This window comes from Hyposmocoma kahamanoa, unplaced genomic scaffold (assembly GCF_003589595.1).
Source record: "Hyposmocoma kahamanoa isolate Upper Pololo Valley unplaced genomic scaffold, ASM358959v1 210, whole genome shotgun sequence".
NCBI lineage: Eukaryota > Metazoa > Arthropoda > Insecta > Lepidoptera > Cosmopterigidae > Hyposmocoma > Hyposmocoma kahamanoa.
The window spans coordinates 2010946-2031166 of NW_020653731.1; the positions used below are offsets into that span (position 1 = coordinate 2010946).

General features: G+C 37.0%; 1 protein-coding gene and 1 long non-coding RNA gene across 2 annotated transcripts in view; one reads left to right on the forward strand and one right to left on the reverse strand.

Annotated features, from left to right (window-relative positions):
• The window catches only part of LOC113227496, a 7267-nt gene extending 2420 nt beyond the window's left edge, over nt 1-4847 (reverse strand). The window contains exons 1-2 of the long non-coding RNA XR_003310202.1: nt 4671-4847; nt 1908-2189 (exon numbers count right to left, since the gene is read on the reverse strand). This is a non-coding gene — a long non-coding RNA (uncharacterized LOC113227496). The remainder of the gene's footprint in view (nt 1-1907; nt 2190-4670) is intronic.
• Nucleotides 4848-7224: 2377 nt separating this feature from the next.
• Nucleotides 7225-17503, forward strand: LOC113227338 (trichohyalin-like). The gene is made up of 10 exons (XM_026460231.1): nt 7225-7287; nt 7571-7665; nt 8240-8398; nt 8934-9084; nt 9690-9873; nt 11329-11507; nt 12721-12897; nt 14117-14329; nt 16713-16808; nt 17390-17503. The coding sequence occupies exons 1-10, from the start codon at nt 7225-7227 to the stop codon at nt 17501-17503; spliced, it is 1431 nt and encodes a 476-aa protein (XP_026316016.1).
• The last annotated feature ends 2718 nt before the right edge of the window (nt 17504-20221 follow it).

A 20221-nucleotide genomic window follows, 5' to 3' on the forward strand; every position in this document is an offset into this window, starting at 1 on the left:
TGTGTGTGTGTGTGTGTGTGTGTGTGTGTGTGTGTGTGTGTGTGTGTTAGGTTCTTATAATATATATGATACGAACCTTTTTTTTATTTTTTTGGCGGGGGGAAATCTTTATGGATACTCCTGAGCCCAGGGAGACTCAGTGGTTATGTGGGGACTCTCCCTCCATATGATACGAACCTAACACATTTCATACATACAACCTAACATAGTCATATATATAATATGTATATGTGTACAGAATATGATGATGGTTATCACTGTGACAAACAAGTTAAAAGATGCTCATGAAAATTCTTTTTGAAAACGAATATACTGGGAGACCTTCTGATGGAGTCTGTAATCTAATATTTTGACGCGTGTCTGATATAAATATCAAAAGTTCACAAATTACCCTTAATCTCCTTTACACACCTGCCTACAAAATATTTTCCCTGCCATGAATACTTTATGTTTCATACTTATATATAAACCACACATACACTTCACTCATTTATTACATACCTACACACACAAACACACATCTCTAAGCAAAACACGCATTCATCAACAATTATTATACAATCAGACAACTCCTTACACACACATATACATCTTTCACCTTATTACTTTCTTTCCAGTTACCTTGTCCACGTTTTATATTTTATATAATAACTTATTCACCTATACAGTTAATATTATAACTACATACCTTACATTCGAACTCCATGTTGATTCTCTATTCTGAGTTACTTTTTTACCGGCTCACCTTAGGACCTGGCAGAATCATCAGCGTTGTAGTTCGACTGAACTGCGGCATAATACTGAGTCAGACCCTTTTTGCTGACATAGTACACTCAACTCTATACCTGACACAACATAACACTTCAGGCCTTACCCGCACACGTAGGCTAGCCTTTTTCTTTATGTTTACCATTTGTTTGTAATGTACTGTGATTCAGCAAATAAACGAATTACCTATCTATCTAACTACGAAACTGAAAATAAAATTTATAAAAAACAAATTCACATCTTGGAAAACAAACTGGAGCTGCTGGAGAAAATCTCACGCAGAACGACTGTTAAGATACGTAGGTAATAACCCTAAACAAGAAGAAAATAAGCAAGCTATGAAAAATTCAACAATATAATTTGGCAACGTACTGAGATGAAACCACCCATACAAAACTCTGAATTTTGGGATGGATATAAAAAGGGAACAAATACTATTGTTTTGACTCTACGAGCAAACTGCGGAAAGAAGAAGACCTGCTAAAGACAGTTTAATCAAATAAGAAGAGAGGCCAAAAAACTGCAACTAAACACACAAACCACACACATATCGGAATCTCTTACTAATAAAGCTGGAAGAATGTATTACTATTATTAGGGAGTTGTTTAAAATAAGATAATAAGAGCGTGCTGGACGATGAATGGTAAAGTTTGCATTAAGAAAGAAAAGGGATAGACCCCAATCTGGATCGACGAAGAAAAAGACCTGCACACGTTGGGTAAAATGGGTACGGTTGAAACTGAACTTAAAATGTTTGCAAGGTAATAAAAGTTACATAAAAAATGAATTAAAGAAATATTTGTTAGATACATTGTAGTAATTTAGAAAGCTGTAATTGAGTAACAGAATGAAATGTTATGTGATTGTAATGTAAGCGTAGCAACCAAACTCTCCCGATAAACTTTTATGAAGTTTGGGAGAACATTATCTTATTTGTAAAAAAAATGTAATTGACAAGATAAATAAAAAAAAAAAAACAGAGCAAATATCTTTCAAACCGTATGAGGTGAAGGGTCCAAGGGGCGAACGAAGCGGACTACACAACCCAGCACAAACCACATTGTTTAAAAGTAATTAACATTTTTCTACACTTATGATCTTCTAAGATATTTTTTTAATATTAAAATTTAAATCTTACCAGAAATACTTCCTTCATTTCTCTTTACAATTTGATGAAGATCAACGCCTAAAAATGTCTTCTGTTTCTTAGGCACTGACGACGAAGAAAGATGCGCGGTATTCTTCGGCTGCACTACTTTAACTCTCATAGCCATCTTGTATGATCCAGGCATTGATGTACAATATTCAATTAGCATAATTATTAGGAAGACTTGGGGCACTTTCATTTTCGTAGTGTGTGTGGCAGCAGGTGGATATATTAAGCCTTGTTCTTTAGTTCCCCTAGTATTCAGTAGGATTGCTGTTAAATAAAAAAAATATTGTGTTATGTATTGTACTGACAAAGTGCTTTTTACCTTTGGTATCACCGGTACCTTAGCCATTCAGCTGCCCCATAATAAAAGCTTTAGACAAAATTTAAAAGGAGAGGCCAAAAACACAAATCGTAGCTCTGAAACTGCTGTCCTTTTAATGTTAAAAAGTAATATAATTCGGTAGTGTACCGTAGTGTACATTCCGTAGTTTTAAATTAAATATGATTTTATCATAATTATGATAAAATCACAATCGTAGTGGTATACATTTTAATTAAAATGCATTCTATGAATATTTGCGAAAATAATATGGATACATATTTATAAAAAACCAGGAGTGTTTTCACTAGTTGTAGTTTTTACTTTTCTTTGAAACAAATGTATACCTTTTTTAAAACGATGTCATGATTACGTATTTTTGAACAAATCAGATGGTACTTGTTTTTAAAATATCTAATATTATATTTCGTATATACATACATATATATACGAAAATGTATGAGCGTTTACTTTTCATTGCACGCGACTGTACATACGTAAAGTTACAGGATTAGCGAAAATCAAAACACAGCATTTGCTAGGTAAATAAATAAATAAATATTTTTAATACCTGTCAGTAAAGTTTGTTATCCATTCATTGCCACAATTCAGATTACCTAGTCAGGCGCTATATCTACTTTAAAATCTAGCAAGTTTCAGATACTTTCCATGTTTTGAATAGGTAAAAAGTGACATGATTTTTTTTTCATAACACCAAGTGACGGGACGAACAAGTCCTGCGCCTGATGGTAAGCTACACTCCTGTCCATAACAGTTGCAGTGCCACACAGTGTTTTAAATCGCAAAGATCTGAGGGGCACTGCCACTGCGCTCGTCACCCTGAGACATAAGTTGACAAGTCCCATGTGCCTGTAATTTCGCCAGCACCTTACCCTTCAAAACCGTAACACAGTAATGCTGATATTACTGCTTGGCGGAATAAATAGGTAAGGTGGCAGTACTTCCCTGGGCGAACTCTTTCACAAGGAGCTCTACTGCGCCTCCAGGCAATCTTAGGTTAGAACTTTACGAGTTGGAAAAGGGTGTACAACCAAAGAATATTTTGTAATCAGTGTTTTAAATAGATCAACAATCAACTACTCATCAATAAAGTAAATATAAAAATAATAATAATAAATACATATATAATTATTATACATTTCAATTGAAATGTATGCATAAATAATATCACAATAAAATTACTTAAATACTTTGACTTGTCACGAATAGGTGTGCCTTACTAGGTTTTAATTGCAGAATTTTGAAGCGGCTGTTACCGCAATTAAGGAGTACTTACTATGGGAGTATTCCGTTAAAAATTATTTTCAAAAAATTTATTTCCCTTTCTAGGTTTTGCTCTGAAGCAGCCGCATTAGGTTGTCAACGAAGCTAAAGGTAGCTCTTTTCAAGTCAACACTAAAATTAGAGAACTTCTGTACTTTGAAACTATTTTATTAAGGGAGATTTACATTTTTAAATTGTTTCTGGTCTTAATAGTGCCCCGGATTGAATTCCGTTGTTTTTGTTCTCATAGTCTAGAGAATTCTCTTCTTGAGACCATGTATATGTGCGGTTGGCTGACACTATTATTGTTAAAATTTATAAAAAAAAAAATATTTTCAGACACTTGACTTCTCCAGAATTTCGCGAATTTATAAAATATCGGCTCCTACTTATAATGTAAAAAATAACTTGGTCTATTCTGACGTCAATGTCATGGACATGAACATATAACAATCATCGTCATCTTCGCCATCCACCCGTTTATACGTCTCTCTACTGGGCACGGGTACTTGCCCAATGCGGGGTGGGGACTTCACACGTTTCCCAAGTGTCGTGAACCTTCTTCAACGTGCAAGTTTCATCACGATGTTTCCATCATCGGTGAGTGCTCTGAAGAGTTATTCAACCTTATCCCTTCCTCTCCTTTCCATCAGCGGACCACCCGTGCCGGACTGCGTTGCCACAGTTGGACGGTCAGTTCAATACCGTCCCGCACTAAAAAGTTTGGCAATTCGTTCTTATGCCGAACCATCAAATTGTGGAACCAACTCCCGGCGCATGTATTCCCTCCCCTCTATAACATCGGGTCGTAGTGTGAAGAAGCATTTGGCCAGACCGGCAAAATGATAGTGACGGAGTGAAGATATTTGTGTTTTCCATCCGTTACTCTCATCTCTGGACTGTATTCGCACTTTCCATCAGGCGCGGTGCAGTCATTTTGCCGAGTCACAATAAAAAAAAAAAAAAAAAAAAAAATCACCAAAAAGCTCATGGTAAATTTCACAAAACGCAGAGGTGCGACCCCGGATCCGAACATACGGCCTCTGTTTGAGCCGTGGTAGGTCAAAGCATTGGGCTACCACGGCTATTTATATGTATATAACAATACATGATTACAATTGTGCACTTTATTGCTATATAATCACCTGGAAGTCGACAGTATCACTTCAAAATTCTTGAAAATAATTATTGCAGCACCATGACAGTGACAAATTGCACGCAGAACTGAGAGATAAAACCAAAAACGTTGTAAATGCTATATTTACTATAAAATTACGTTAAAGAACGTGATTTTGTATTGACGTCTTTAACCGGCAAAATTTGGACGCATATTGGCTTCAATAACAATATGAACAAATTGAGAGTGACAATTTGATTGTAACAAAATGGACCAAGGCGACCTGGTTTGGCCCCTTTGAAAGATTATTACCTACAGTATCGTAGTATCCTTAGACCGGTTACACACGGTTTTTAGTAGGCTTACAAAACGCGCGTTTATGAAACGCGATTGCATCGTGACACTTGCAATTTATAGGCGATTGCATCGATGCAAACGCGCGACTAACAATAGAGCTCCTTGTGAAAGGTTTGTCCAGGGAAGTACTGCCACCTTACCTATTTCTGCCGGCAAGCTGTAATGTCAGCATTACTGTGTTCCAGTTATGAAGGGTAAGTAAGAATGCTGGTGCAATTACAGACACAATGGACTTGTCAACTTATGTCACAGGGTAACGGGCGCAGTGGCTGCGCTCCTCAGATCTTTGCTATTTAAAGCTCTGAGTGGAACTGCAGCTGTTATGGACAGGCGTGTGACAGCTTACCATCAGGCGCATGACCTGTCCGACCCGTCACTTGAGATTATAAAAAAGAAAGTCATTATATGCGACAAATCTTTACCTATAGCATTGTGCACATTGTTTTATTTTGTTAATTGTAAATTTAAAAGTGAAATAAAGTAATAATTAAATAGATAAATGAGTTAAAAAACTGCTCATAGTCGCCGTGTGTAATCGCTCTTATGTGTTTACCAATAAAATTATTGTGTTCCAGACAATCAAACTACTTATCTGGCTTAAAAGTAGAAAATTCTCTGTATACTCTGAGTACAAGCGCCATTGACCAGAGCAACCAAGATCACTCTTCCTTGTTAAGAGGGCACCGAGTTTCTGGCGCTTATTGATTTTACGTATTCTATACGCTCCATGTTTGTGTCCGTGTGGCATACGTTTTTAAAGCCGTGTTTAATAAGCCTTAGAGGATGGAAAAAAGTTTCCATAGTCTAAGGTATAAGCCCAAGCGACATAACCCCCACGTCTGACGGCCGAGGCAGGACTAAAGCGGACAGGGGGAAACGTGGCGGCTCTGGCAAGTATGAGCGGACTGCGTGCGAAATTTAGGTATTTCGTACGTATTATTAAAACAATACGTACACATTTTGAAAATGTATAAAAACGTAGTTTTGTTATTATTGAAAAACTGACGACCTTCCGTGAAGTATTTATGCCGTACCAAGGATTTATTTTGTTTTTTAGATATAAGTACGGATTACTTTCTGTCGAGGAAACTACAAATAATCGTGTTTCTAAAGAGTACGATTTATAGAGTCAATCCATAAATATCTTATACATTAATCTTATAACTAAAGCTTTAGTAATAACGATAAGGAAGGGATCAAACGAACTCAAGTATTTCGCAACTACGCCTCGGCACAGTCTTAATTATACCCTATCGTATCCCTTTACGTAGAATGTCTTTGAGAGAAAACTTTAAAGATATTAATATTCTTAAACTACATCGTTATAGAGTACATTTATTTCAGCCGCTACTGTCCCACTGCTCTTCCTTTTCTCCATTGATCGCGATTTAACACCGCTACAGTCCAAGACCTCCTATAAGAATCTAATTCGTCTATTTCTATTTCTTCCTAGGTCTTCCACGTCTCCGTCTTGCGTTTGGTGGGATCCACTCTTAAGTGATCTTTGCCCACAGCTCCCTTGACATGCGTCAGATATGTCCAGCCCAGTTCCATTTGAGGCTGGTGGCTTTTGACCAACGTTAGCGATTTGTGTTTTGGAGCGCAGTATACTGTTACGTACGCGCTCTGAGAGTACGTGACGTACTCCCAAGATATTGCGCTCCATTCCTCGTTGACACGCCCCTAGTGAGTACTTCTGAAATTTACTATATAGACCCATATATTTTTACAATGTTATGAAAGGATTCCAATGTTTTGCCTTCACCCGTAAAGCAGGCGAATATTAATTATAATTATACGAGATCCAAAATTAAATCATGGGGTCTACTCTCGATATCCGTCCGAAACAATTACTGCCAAATAAGCAATACTTGACCAAATGAAAAGACGCGTGATGCGAATGAAGCTTCATACTGGATACTTGTCTTTTAATCTTGTCGAATATTACTTGTTTGACAGTAATTGTTTCGGACGGATGTCGGACGGAGATCGAGAGTAGACCCCCATAACCTTGTCCTTTTAAGTGGCGCGTACTACCACAGGGCATTATTTTAGTTCCAACTCTGTTCACGCATTACTTTATATTAAGACAGTTGCCAAGGCCAATGTTAAATCAATACCGAGTTCAAAGCCTGCCAACTAAATGATTCAGTGTCGTTTTTCGTTAATGTTACATGAATTTTAGTTATTTCATTTTAAAGTAATAATTAATTTTATATAAAATGATGACTAAAATTAAATCCAAGGAACCTAATGTTTATTTTGGACATCCCATTAAATTTTGGAAGGTATGTAATAATTTTCCATTGGTCTGTGAGATGCAGAATTTGACAGTCGTGAAGCTTTGCAAGAAACTTGCGGACATAACAAAACCAGAGGAGAACGCATTCGATATTTCAATTCATTTTCTGTATGACGCTCCAGACTGTAGAGCGAGCTAACATCTTACGATAACTATTAAAAGAGAAAGACTGTGTAATAAAAATTACAGTTACAAATTCCTACACTGTACTAAGCAAAAGGATAACTTTAGAAATAATTATATTGTTAATATTTATAACTAAATTGCAGGAACGGCAAAGACGTGAGTACGACGCACCACTCGATATAGATGAAATAAAGAAACTGGACGATATTGTAAGATTTGATTCTACGCATCTACAGAAGTAAGTAGAGCTCCTTGTGAAAGAGTTCGTCCAGGAAAGTACTGCCACCTTACCTATTTCTGCCGCCAAGCAGTAATGTCAGCATTAATGTGTTCCGGTTTTGACGGGTCCTTACCCGTAAATTTTGAAGGGTAAGGTGCTGGTGAAATTACAGGCACATGGGACTTGTCAACTTATGTGTCAGGGTGAAGGGCGCAGTGGTAGTGCCCCTCAGATCTTGCAATTAACAACTGAGTGGCACTGTGACTATTATGCACAGGCGTGTAGCTTAACCATCACGCGCACGACTTGATGTTATAAAAAATACCTACACTTAGTAAGTTTTAAAGTGGATACTGGATGGAAATTCCCCATGAACATATTAATAGAAACAGCGTATTTGATGTTGTTTGTTTTGAGTTTACTTGTGCATAGGTACATTGTGTAGTGTGTCGTTGAACAATGTTTCGTTAACTACAATGCAACGTCTTTGCAGGCTAATAATAAATAGAACAGAAGAAAAAGTGAAAGAACTTCTAAATTTTGAAGAAAAGAAACTCTGACAAAGAAGAGAACGGCTTCATGGCCTTCTTAGAACAGAAGAAGAAGCCTTAATACAAGAAATGGTAACAAAACAAGAGATGGAGGAGTGCGGGTTTTGTAAAGAAAAAGATAAGAAAATTGAGAATTACGAAGAAGCGATAGAAAGAGAGACGGAAAGGGAGTGCCAGAAGGCTTTGGAGAGAGAGAAAATGTTAGTACTTTTGTCGATAGTGTTTGAAGAACTTATTATTATGTTAATTCCATTTTACTTTTGTGTTTTTTATTTTTTAGTTTTAGTTTTGGATACATCAAAGATTTCAATCCATTTTATGATAATTTCAAGCTTGAGATCTGAGTCGAATTTTTGTCAACATGTTTCGAACCAGTGCGTGGTCCTTAGTCAAGCGATTCCGCGGCGGCGACTCGACGGAAACCACCCTCAAATACCTTCGTTTGCTTCATTCTTATTGAAGTCATACGCAAAATTGCACACTACACTAACAACGTCACTTTCTAAAGTCTCATCCACACTAACCACTGACGTACCTGACACTGTTCGACTTAAATACGTGACTTATCTAGTATGTCTTATTATCTAGTATCTCTTAGTTTAGCTAGTATGTCTGAATCTCACAATGATTTTCATTTGTACACTCAAAGAGTACTGTCAAAAAGACGCAAACCTAAAATTTAGGTATGTCTCCTACATGTATACAAAAACTACACGTGTCATTTGAAATTTTCAGAGCAAGGGGCATCACAAGTTCAAGAGCTGACGAGATTTATCTTAGAGAGATGCAGAGAATGCAAATGATCGAAAAAAAAATGGTTGAACAAGAGCATCGGAATTCGGAAATGATGTGGCATCAGGTACTGATGGATAACGTTAGGAGAAAGGTAAGTCTATCTATTGATCAGAAATCGCATTCTGTCAAAACAATCTCAGAGCACTGATTATATTTTGTTTATACTTGTAGCGGTAGAGTTCCTCGTGAAAGAGCTCGTCTAGGAAAGTACTACTGCCACCTTTTCTATTTCTGCCTCCAAGCAGTAATGTGAACAATATCTACTGCGTTTCAGTTTTGAGAATGTACTGGTGAAATTACAGGCACATGGAACTTTTCAACTTATGTCTTAGGGTGATGATGGGCACAGTGGCAGTGTCCCTCAGATCTTTGCAATTGAAAGCTCTGAGCGGCACTGCAACTGTTATGGACAGGCGTGTCGCTTACCACCATCCCACGACTTGTTCGTAATGTCTCTTGGTATCATAAAAAGAAAATATTAAAACAACAATTAATCATTTTCAAAAACACTAACTTGAAACTTGTACCTTTGTTTATTAGCCTCTGATTTATTTCCCGTTATTATAGAGTTTATTCCTTGTCAATAAAAGAATACTGAAAGTAGTATCTGCAATACAGACAGTTCCAAATTTTTCTAACTCCACAAACTTGTAAACTAGAATAAAAGATTAGTGTAGATATAAAAACCTATTTCAGGAAAGAAAAGAACGCAAAGACTTCGAAAAAAGGCAAAAAGATATGTTGGATCGACGCAGAGCTTACGACGAGCAAATAGCAAGCGCCAACAGAAAGAAACAAGAGGCTATCAAACAGGAAAGAGAGAAGGAAAACAGAAACATTGACCAGATACTTAAGAAAATGGACCAAGAACATAAAGAAGGTATTTTGAAAGTTTATTTTTTATGTAAAGTAGGAGGCAATGAGCAGACGAACCACTTGATGGAAGGTAGTCATCATTGCCTATGGACATCTGCAACATCAGATGAGCTGCCTAAGCGTGTAAACAGGGCTCTCAAAGGCTGCCAGCCTTTGAGAGCCCTGTTTACACGCTTTTTGAAGAACATAGGTACATAAGTGTCGTGGCGTAAAGCAAATTCTTTAGGAGGGAGACCATTCCACATCTTGCAGGTTTGAGAATGGAACGAACATAATGTCCGCATAGTCTTACAATGCCAGGCCATAATGATGTGGGAATAGTCTCATTTTCGGCTAATGTATACATTTTTTTAAATGTTGAAGGGCTCCATATTTATAATTATTATTTATTGTTTAAAACTTACCGGGCTCATGTGACATTGTGGACAAACGTAAGCCAATCACATTAAAAAAGTCAGATGGGGATGTGTTGGCCGTTTGTGTAAGGTGAAACGTTGACGTTACTAATCTCTTTCGTTACATTACAGTCCGAATTTCTATCAAGGAGCGCCCATTTCTGTCTCATTTCACAATAAACGCTTCAGGTTAAAAAATAAAGTACATAACTATCTATATACACGACTAACATACTCACATTGGCCTAGTATTGCATCAGCTTACTGAAAGCCGTTATTATTCTGGCTTATCGTAGTACCAGAGCACCAGGTAATTTTGTTATTAATAAATACATATTTACAATTAACTTATACCTCACAGTCCCCTAAATATACTTTAAATAAAACGAAAAGTAGGTAATTCAGTTTCTTGTACGCCAGACTGTTTCATCACCATGATATTCAATTAATTTTTGTGAAATTACTGCACTAGTTTATTATAATTTTAATACAAAGTCAACACTTAGATCCGACTGGATTCGAACCAGCGCGCAGCGTCTCCTAACAAACCGTGGTAGACGATATGTCAACTATGCCACGGAACGAACCAGCGGACCTTACGAATTTTTCTGTGTGCTTGTTGCACATCTTTGTTTTTGTTTTTAAAAACTTTTTTGCCACCGCCGTCATCGAATCCAACCGGATCAAAGGATTTTTTTCTAAGTGTTCAATCTTTGTATTATAATTATAAAAAAGTGGATAAAACTGCAATCTGACACATTTACATACATATCTATATAAAAAAATGAAAACAAAACAACATAATATGCAGCACTACGCGTATAAATGCAACAATGCATACAGAGGTAACGAGACGCCGTTGTGTACGCAACAAAATACGGACAGTTATTGAATATTTACGTATTCATTGTACAATATTTAATTAGCATCTCAACTTTAGCCAATACTCTAAATCACCATCCATAATTAAGGTATGGTATAACGGACTGGTGTCCACAACTCGACATCCAAGCGCCTATTTTGCGTGTAGTATCCACAAGTATTTATTTTCTTTCGTTCCGTAGAAATAAGAAGAAAAAAGGAGCAACAACTAATAAACAAGAGCAACTACAAAGAAGGACACGAAATGAAAGTATCAAGGCTTTTGCGTGAAAAAATTAAGGATAGGAAGATAGACGACGGAGCTATCGAAGTTGCTTTGAAGGAACTAAGGAAGGAAAGACTAAGAAAAGAAGCCGAAATGGTACGTTTTCAACTTCTGAAAAGTGCGAGAAAGTAGTTAGATAGGTACAATAAAATATTCTTAAAGTGCCTCTCCACTTTTGGAGTTTGGCCGTCAATGTAGTGAATTTGTCCCTATGCTTGGCCAAACGAAACAAAATATGGTACCATGCTACAAGTATGAATACACTTCCGCCATGTTACAATATGATACAATAAGGGGCAAAGACTTAGAGCATATACGACGGGAGGCGCTATTAGCGATATTTCTCGAACAAAACTTTCTGTCGAGGTGGAGTAATACTACAAGCAAACAGATGCACTCAAATGCAATATTGAGTTATGTCACTATGATCTCACACAAACAAAAGTCTACAACGCTAGCTTATTTTTACAAATACACAGATAAAGCACACATGCATGTCATGTCAAAAAAAGCGATTTATTTATTATATTACATATGGCTTACTCATTAGTATCCAAACACAAAAGTAATTCTTAAGCTAATATCATAAACTGAAATAACAATGTAATCATTTTTTTTTTAATTGATACAAATTAAATTGAATGAAAATTTTATAAATCACTAAATTAGATATATTGCTTAAAATAAAATGAACAAAATTTAGACAAATCATTAAATTGGAATTGGAATCGATTGTCATGATTATGCTAGAGACGGAAAAGCTAATGACGTGATAGTGTCAATGTGTATTACGTACTGGTTAATGACATATATGAAAGGTATTTCCACCCTTGGCTAGACTGGGTGTAGCGGATTTCTACTTGCAATTTTGTATGGCACAGTGCAAGACGGCATATTTCGTGGAGCACTTGCCTCGATGAATTCAATAATGGAAATGAAGAAACATCGATTCGAAAGTAATGTTTATTGTGCAATGGATTTTTTTTACTTATACCTTGACAGAGGGGACTGCCTATCGATGACGCCTCCAGCCCTATATGCTCTAAGGGGAAAGTTAACCTACAAAGTCCTGGAGCTCATTTTTGACAGCTTCTCGGGAACTAAATTCTATTCCTTGTAGATTATCTAAATTGCGGAAAATACAGTCTGTAGGGCCAAGTCAGGTGAGTATTGAAGGTAAATTTGTTCCACCGTAAGTGCTCTGACGTTATCGTCCAGAAGTAGTGAAGATGGGATGACAATTTCGTAGTAGTTGCCCCTTTCCTTTACGAGGCGCAAATGGGCAAAGTTATTTTACATTTTGTTCCAGCGACGTCTTCAACTTGAAAAGCAAATCTTCACAGACTACCATAGTCGTGAGAGAAGATTAGCATCAGAATTAGAAGAGGAGGCAGAAAGGATAACGCAAGAGTGGAAAAAAGATGCAGAAAAGAAAGCCGACGAACACACAAGACAAATTGAAGAAGCAAAGAGAATGAACAAAGAGGTTTGTAAACCGTTATTCTTATAACGTAAATAATTATAACTTTTTTATTTAAAAAAACGACCTTGAAAGTTTGTGGAATTGCCACGGTCCCGTGCCAATCTCATCCAGGTCCGCCCCGCAATTCCTGCAATGTCGCCCGCCCATCTCGCCGCTGCGCGCTAGGCGCCGGATGTTCCTTTAGCCAGCCAGTCCTTTGTTTGCATTACATCTACTTATTTGCCAAGTTTTATTGAAATCGGTTAGCGGGAAGTGGGTGAAATCCAATAAAGCGGATTCATCGCCTAATTTGCCAACCTTAGAGGTGGAATATTTATTCAAATCTGAATGAGATCACTACTGAGGTACCTTTTTTTGAATAAAAAAATGGGTTCATAAATATCAGATACCCAAAAACAATCTACAGTTGAATTAATCTCATCCTTTTTTTGTAGTCGATTATAAAGATTAAACATCTTTGACTGACTTATCCACGTTTCGACAAAAATGGGAACTATTGGTACGCCTTGAATAACTCCACAGTATTGTCAGATTTATACTATGGTTACTCGCACAGGCGCTAATCACAGATAATTTGGTGGATTTGTACTCTGCATGGTATCATCACACCTCCGTCTGCACTGGAACCAACTGCTTCTTCTTTTACCTGTGATGCTTTTGTCGGTCTAGCGCCCTATACGTTTCTCTACATTACACTCCGTTCTGAACCACGATAAGCACGACAATTTGTTTTTATTTTATCATTTTTATTATTTTATTTTTAATGTATCGTCACTTTAATCGAGACATAATATTCGTAATAGAATGTAAATTATGAACAAAATATATCATCTAATTCAAAAAGAAGATCTTTGTAACCTTTACTGCAAAGGCGAACTTTTTTGTCTTTATATTTAGACAATTTCTAGTGTAATTATTTAAATAGCCGTGGTAGCCTTAATGGTTTCACCTACAGCCTCTCAAGCAGAGGCTGTGGGTTCAAGTCCGGGCTCGTACCTCTGAGATTTTCGGAATTTAAGTGCGACATTTAATTTGAAATCTACCATGAGCTGTTCGGTGAATGAAAACATCGTGATGAAACCTGCACGTCGAAGAAAGACTCACAGCCCTCGGAAACCCCAACCCCAATAGGGCCAGCGTCTACTACGGCCTAAAACCAGGACGAACTTTTTGACAAGGAGCTCTGTTGGTACTAAAAGCATACTTTAAAAATGGTTTCCAGAAAGCAGCGGAAGAATACAGACAGCATCTGGAACAAATAAATAAGCACTTAGAGAGGGAGCGCCACGAACGAGCTGTCAAAATGGAAAAAGTGAAAAGAGGCGCCTTCAAAGAGTTAGAAATGAAATTGGACGATGCTTACACGGAGCTACAGAGACAAATGGAGTATAGGAATACTTTGAGCGACCAAATACGGGAAAATCAGAAAGTGTTGGTAAGTTGGTCATGTTACAAGATTCATTTATCAAATATACTGGTTCACCACCATCTATACCTACAAGATAAATAAGAAAAAAATTCAGTGAGGTTGAATTATAAAAATGTAGGAATGTAGACTTACTTTTCGATGCAGCAAATTTAAACTCTGTAATGATTTTAAATAGAAAACCACCATGAGACTTAGACATATTAACTAAATAAGGGATATCTCATGTATTAAGTCGAATTTTTGCTCGACATGTTTCGAGCCAATTCGTGGTCCTTGATCATAAGATTCCGCGGCGGTGACTCGACGGCGACCGCTGCGTATGACTTTAATAAAAATGAGGCAAACGAGGGTAGTTTCTCGCCGACGCCGCCTGCGCCCGCAGCCGTACTGAGTGACCTGGCTGCCAGGGCTTTGGCGCGTAGTTTCTAGTGTTGGGTAGGGTCATGAAATTAAAATGAGTTTGAGGTAATACTTCATTTGAAAAAATGAGGCATTACAATGTCCTACTTCAAATGAGATGAGATAGTGGTAAGAATATTTGCGTCTACGGCAATGACTTAACAGACGGGAGACGGCTTAATATTTAAGCAAACTTTCATAACTTGACGGTATCAATCATTTGGGTAACTTAAGTGTTATGATATAGTATAAATAAATGCTACATTTATTTAGTACAGTGGTAGTATGATCATATGATGTAAAATCAGCTAGAAAGCGGGCCGTGCAGGACCAATCATTGTTGCATTTGTTAAATTCGAAGCAGTGTGACATGAGTGAGGCTATGACATGAGGTGACGTGTAAGGTGGGATATTCTTATGACATGAGGTGTTGTGACAAACTAACCAAGCGAGTGCTACAAAAGAGTTGCCTCGTTTATGAGTAACTCAACACTAGCAGTTTCTGTCGATCGCCGCGGAATCTCATGATTAAGGACTAGGAATTGGTTCGAAACATGTACGTTAGTTATCTGTTATGTTAGTTAATATGTTATGATTGTTTACAGCTGAGTTACATCCCTTCCATATTTAGTGTATGGTATATAGTCCACGGTACATACTATTTAAACTATTTAAACCATTTAGTTACCACACACAATAATACCAAACAGAACATATAACAATACTAGCGGGACTACAACAGTGCGTGGAAGGAACAGGTTCAGTTTAATCCTTGTGGCTGCGTGTCATGCGGTACTAATTTTCAGCCTGGCCTTGTTGACTCATTGCTTTTATAAAATAACCAAATTCAATAACACCGCCGTCACGATAAGCATCGAATATTAATAATTCTACCTGTTGAAATTATTCCAATGCCATTTATTAAATTATTATTTTTTTAATATAACTATGACTATGTACGACCAATTTACATTTATTGAACAATAGTAATAAAATAATAAAGATAAAAAAAAATCAGACTATTCTCGATTTTACTTACACTCGCTCCCTGTCCGCTCTGCCTAAACTAATAAGAGGAAGAAAAACACAATTTGTCTCACTTAAATTAAAAAGACATTCCTCCCGTTTTGTTCATCCGAATTTGCCACGTTATATTGTACTTACATTACTTTTTGCCGCTCTAATGATTATCTTTTCGTGTGCGTCTTAGCTACTAAAACAATAACAATTCGATAAACATCTTTCCTTTCCTTATTCTATTTTTATAATCCAAAAGCAAACAAGAGTGTTTGTCACTCATCATTATCATATCAGCCGGAAGACGTCCACTGCTGAACATAGACCTCCCCCAAAGATTTCCAGACCAGCCGATCGGACGCGTCGTGTATCCATCGGTTACCCGCCGCCCTTACCAGGTCATCCGTCGATCTAGTAGTGGGCCGTCCCACTGAACGCCTTCCTGTTTCGTGGTCTCCATTCAAGAACTTTTCTGCCCCAACGGCCGTCAGTTCTGCGAGCTATGTGCCCTGCCCACTGCCACTTCAGCTTGCTAATCCTTCGAGCTATGTCGGTGACTTTCGTTCTTCAAAGGATCTCCTTATGTCTGATTCGATCACGTAGAGAAATGCCGAGCATTGCTCGCTCCATAGCTCGTTGGGTAACTTTGAGCTTTTTTATGAAGCCCATAATAAGTGACCACGTCTCAGAGTCGTAGGTCATCACTGACAACACGAAATGCTCGAAGACTTTTGTCTTCAAGGACTGCGGTATTGCGGACGCGAAAGACGTCCCGGAGCTTCTCGAAAGCTGCGCAACCGAGCCGGATTCGACGATTGACCTCTTTCTCGAAGTTGGCCCTGCCTAATTGGACGGTTTGTCCGAGGTAGACATACTCGTCAACAACTTCGAAAGTAGAGGTTCCTACTGTTATAGGGGTGGGTACGACATGGATATTCGACATAAGTTTCATCTTGTCCATGTTCATTTTTAGACCCACCTGCTGGGAAACTCTATTGAGGTCATCGAGCATGGTGCCAAGCTCTTCCAACGATTCTGCTATGACCACAATATCGTCAGCAAATCGAAGGTGAGTGATGTACTCGCCATTGATGTTGATGCCGAGCCCTTTCCAGTTCAGTAACTTGAAGGCATCTTCCAATGCAGTGGTGAACAGTTTTGGAGAAATGACGTCTCCCTATCGCACTTCTCTTTGCAATTGGATAGGCCTTGTGCACTGGGTCCTGGAGTCGAACTGACATAGTGGCGTTTCAGTACAAACACTTCAACACTTCAACACTTCGATATATCGATAGCCAATGTGGCACCGTTGTAGAGGCCGTAGCTCCGCCCAAATCTCGATCGTATCAAAGGCTTTCTCATAGTCCACAAACGCTAAGTATAATGGCAGGTTACACTCCTCGGTCTTCTGTATAACCTGCCGCAGCGTGTGGATGTGGTCTACGATAGTGAAGCCCTTTCGGAAACCGGCTTGTTCGGAGAGCTGGAAATCATCGAATCTGCGCGTGAGAGCTCGTGATAACTCGTGAAAATAGCTTATAAACGTGGCTCAGAAGCGAGATAGGCCTGTAATTCTTCAATAGAGTTATCTCCCTTTTTGAAGAAGAGTTTCACCACGCTTCTATTCCACGTTCCACGTTTTGCTTTCAGGAAAATGAATTAATAGACATAGAAAATAAACAACGACCATTTACAAGGAAAGCTGATATGTTTAAGGACTGCATGGAGACTAAAGTTGCCAAGGCACCAGGGAGAAAAAGGTAACATTTAAATCTTATAATAATTAATTATTCCGATAAAGACTGACAAATTAAATTATTGCTTCAAATAATTAAAATAAAAATAATAGATTATATCTTCTAATTATCTTTTTTAATGTTTTTTGTCGGTTTTCGACGCCTTAAGCGACAACTGTGAGAGATTTGTGAACCTTCTCACTCAGCTGGTAACTTTCCAGTTACCACAACCTGACGTTGATGACACTTTTATGAAATTGTATTATTAATTTTTTTTTATAGAATTTTCACGGTGTTTAACCGAAAAATTCAATAAAAAAGATGAAATTATCTCCATAATTTCAAAAGTTATCTTAACAAAAATATTTTACCAAAACCGACCTCAGAAAATTGTGGAATTACATCTATTTGCCAAGTATAAAACAAAGTCAAAGTCAAATAATCATTTATTCTTTATGTAAAATAAATGTACACTTGAAAACGTCACATTTATAAGCTACTGCTCGTTGACCTTGTTCGTAAACTTGAATTGAAATCGGTTAACGGAAAGTGTCACCCTTAACGTCTAGTTACACGAGGCGAAAGTTTTCGCGTTTTTAAGTTTTCTCCCAGTTACCACGCTTTCATGTGCATTAATGGCGAACCTCAATTCTATTTACTAGGCAACAACGGCTAAATAAATAGAGCGCATTTTGCCATGACAGTTAGACGCACGCGGTCGCTACGCGGCGGCAAAGCGGATTCCACTCGGCGACTCAACCGCGCGGTGGCGTTCGTTCACACCAATTCGTGTCGAATAAATGCCATAGAGGTGGAATAAGAAGTACCAACAAAAAAATCGAAATGTTGTAAACGCGTAACATACACACGAAAAAAATACAGTCGAATTTTGAGAACCTCCACATTATTTTGAAGTCGGTTAAAAATACCTTCATATTCTTCACAAAGAGGGCAAAATATTGAAAAACTAATGATGCAACTTCATTTAAATATGTACCTACCTAAACTAAGTTGATATTTAATATTTTGTTCTCTTAATCTTATTTTATGGACTTGCTAGGTTTATTCCACAAATCCTCACTAGTGGGGATCGTAAGCTTTTATTCCACAAATCCCCACCAACGAAGTACAGTCAAGAGCACGTCAATCTTGACACTTTGTACTTTGGACCGTTCTTCGTGATCGCTCGATCGTAAGCGGCATAGAATATTTAAATCTTAAATGTGTAACTTGATGTGCTCTTGCCCTGTATGTAGTAAAATAAATCCCATCAAGATATTGTCATGATTCCCTTAATTTTAAAGAATATATTCTAGTTGCATATTATTTTTGGCGCCATAAGTATTATTTTTATGTACTTGTGGCGCCACTGATGCTCGATTTTGATTGGTTGTTATACTGACCAATCAAAAGCGAGTATCCATTGGAGGGAAAAGAAGTAGGGGTAGAAGGGAGGAAAAAGAAAAAATGCGGTGGCGAACAGTCTTGTGGGCTGCTCGTTCGAAAGAAGTCGAATATAAAAGTTGATTATTAAATTAAGTAATTAGGAAAAATAATTAGTGAACAGAAATTGTGAATTTGGAATTGTAGACCTTTCTACGAAGTGACAACGAATAAATAAGTTTAAATTACTACATTGGAGTTTTTATTCTTAAAAATATTATGATTAAATAATATTGAATTACCTTAAATGTGTACTCAAACAATTTGCTTATCGTTCTCCTTGAACTCCTAAGAAAAGTCAACTCCGTTCTACTACAAGTATGTTCAAAGTGTCTTGTAGTCTATATTCATCATAATATAACAATATATTGATCATAAAGTACAAGTTCTTTTAAATTATAAATGTATTTTGTTGGGTTGTATACGGAAACACACGAAGAACGATTATTTTATTTTATTAAAAATGGAAATAAAAAAAAAGTTAATTCGAGCTCGACTGTTAAAAAAATAACATATTTACAATAATCGACTGGAACATTTACAAAACTAAAACATTACATTGAAAAATGTAAACAATTAGCAAAATCATCAAGACGTAAACATTTAACTTTGTTCACATTAATCATTTAAATGTGAGCGAATAGAAGCACTGTTCACGATTTCAGAATTATTTTATTAATTATTTTTGCTACTATTTTAAACTTTAGTTACAGCTAGACTGTTTCTTAGAAAACTCAGGTATTTTTATTAATCGACTAGAATATCCTTATAAGACTAAAACTTATGAAACTAAATTAATTAATCTGTGTCGTAATCGTAAATTGACGGGACATTAGCGCTGAATGTCAATGTAGTACGGCAAACACCTAATCTATCACCTACAATTTAATATACCTGATACATAAAATAATATCTTGGTGGAGACGATTTCCACAAATCCCCACTGCGTAGCAAGTACTGAATTAGTGGGGAATAGTCAAATAAAATGGTTTTTTTTTTTAGTACGAACCCCGTCCACCCATTCAGAAGAGTCATAGAAAATGATCAAAGAAGGAGCGATCACACAGCTATACAATTACCTCTTATTGGAAAGCGTTTTAATCATTAATTTGAAAAGCATTTTTGATTTTTAATAAACTTCTAAAAGCCTTTACCTGTTTTATTTCCGTATTGTAACGCGACATCTCTTGATTATTGTAAAAATTACTTCCTACCTATACTTTCACGGTTTCTTATACTGCCATCTATTGTTGATTTAAATAAGCTTCGTAATGTGAAGTAAAAGTTATTAAAATAATTTAGT

Bases quoted from the DNA above. Each gene is read 5' to 3' on its own strand.
- LOC113227338 (XM_026460231.1), top strand. From the start codon at position 7,225: ATGACTAAAATTAAATCCAAGGAACCTAATGTTTATTTTGGACATCCC. The intron at 7,666-8,239 runs GTAAGTAGAGCT...TGGCCTTCTTAG, and splicing joins GATTCTACGCATCTACAGAA to AACAGAAGAAGAAGCCTTAA. The intron at 12,898-14,116 runs GTTTGTAAACCG...AATGGTTTCCAG, and splicing joins CAAAGAGAATGAACAAAGAG to AAAGCAGCGGAAGAATACAG.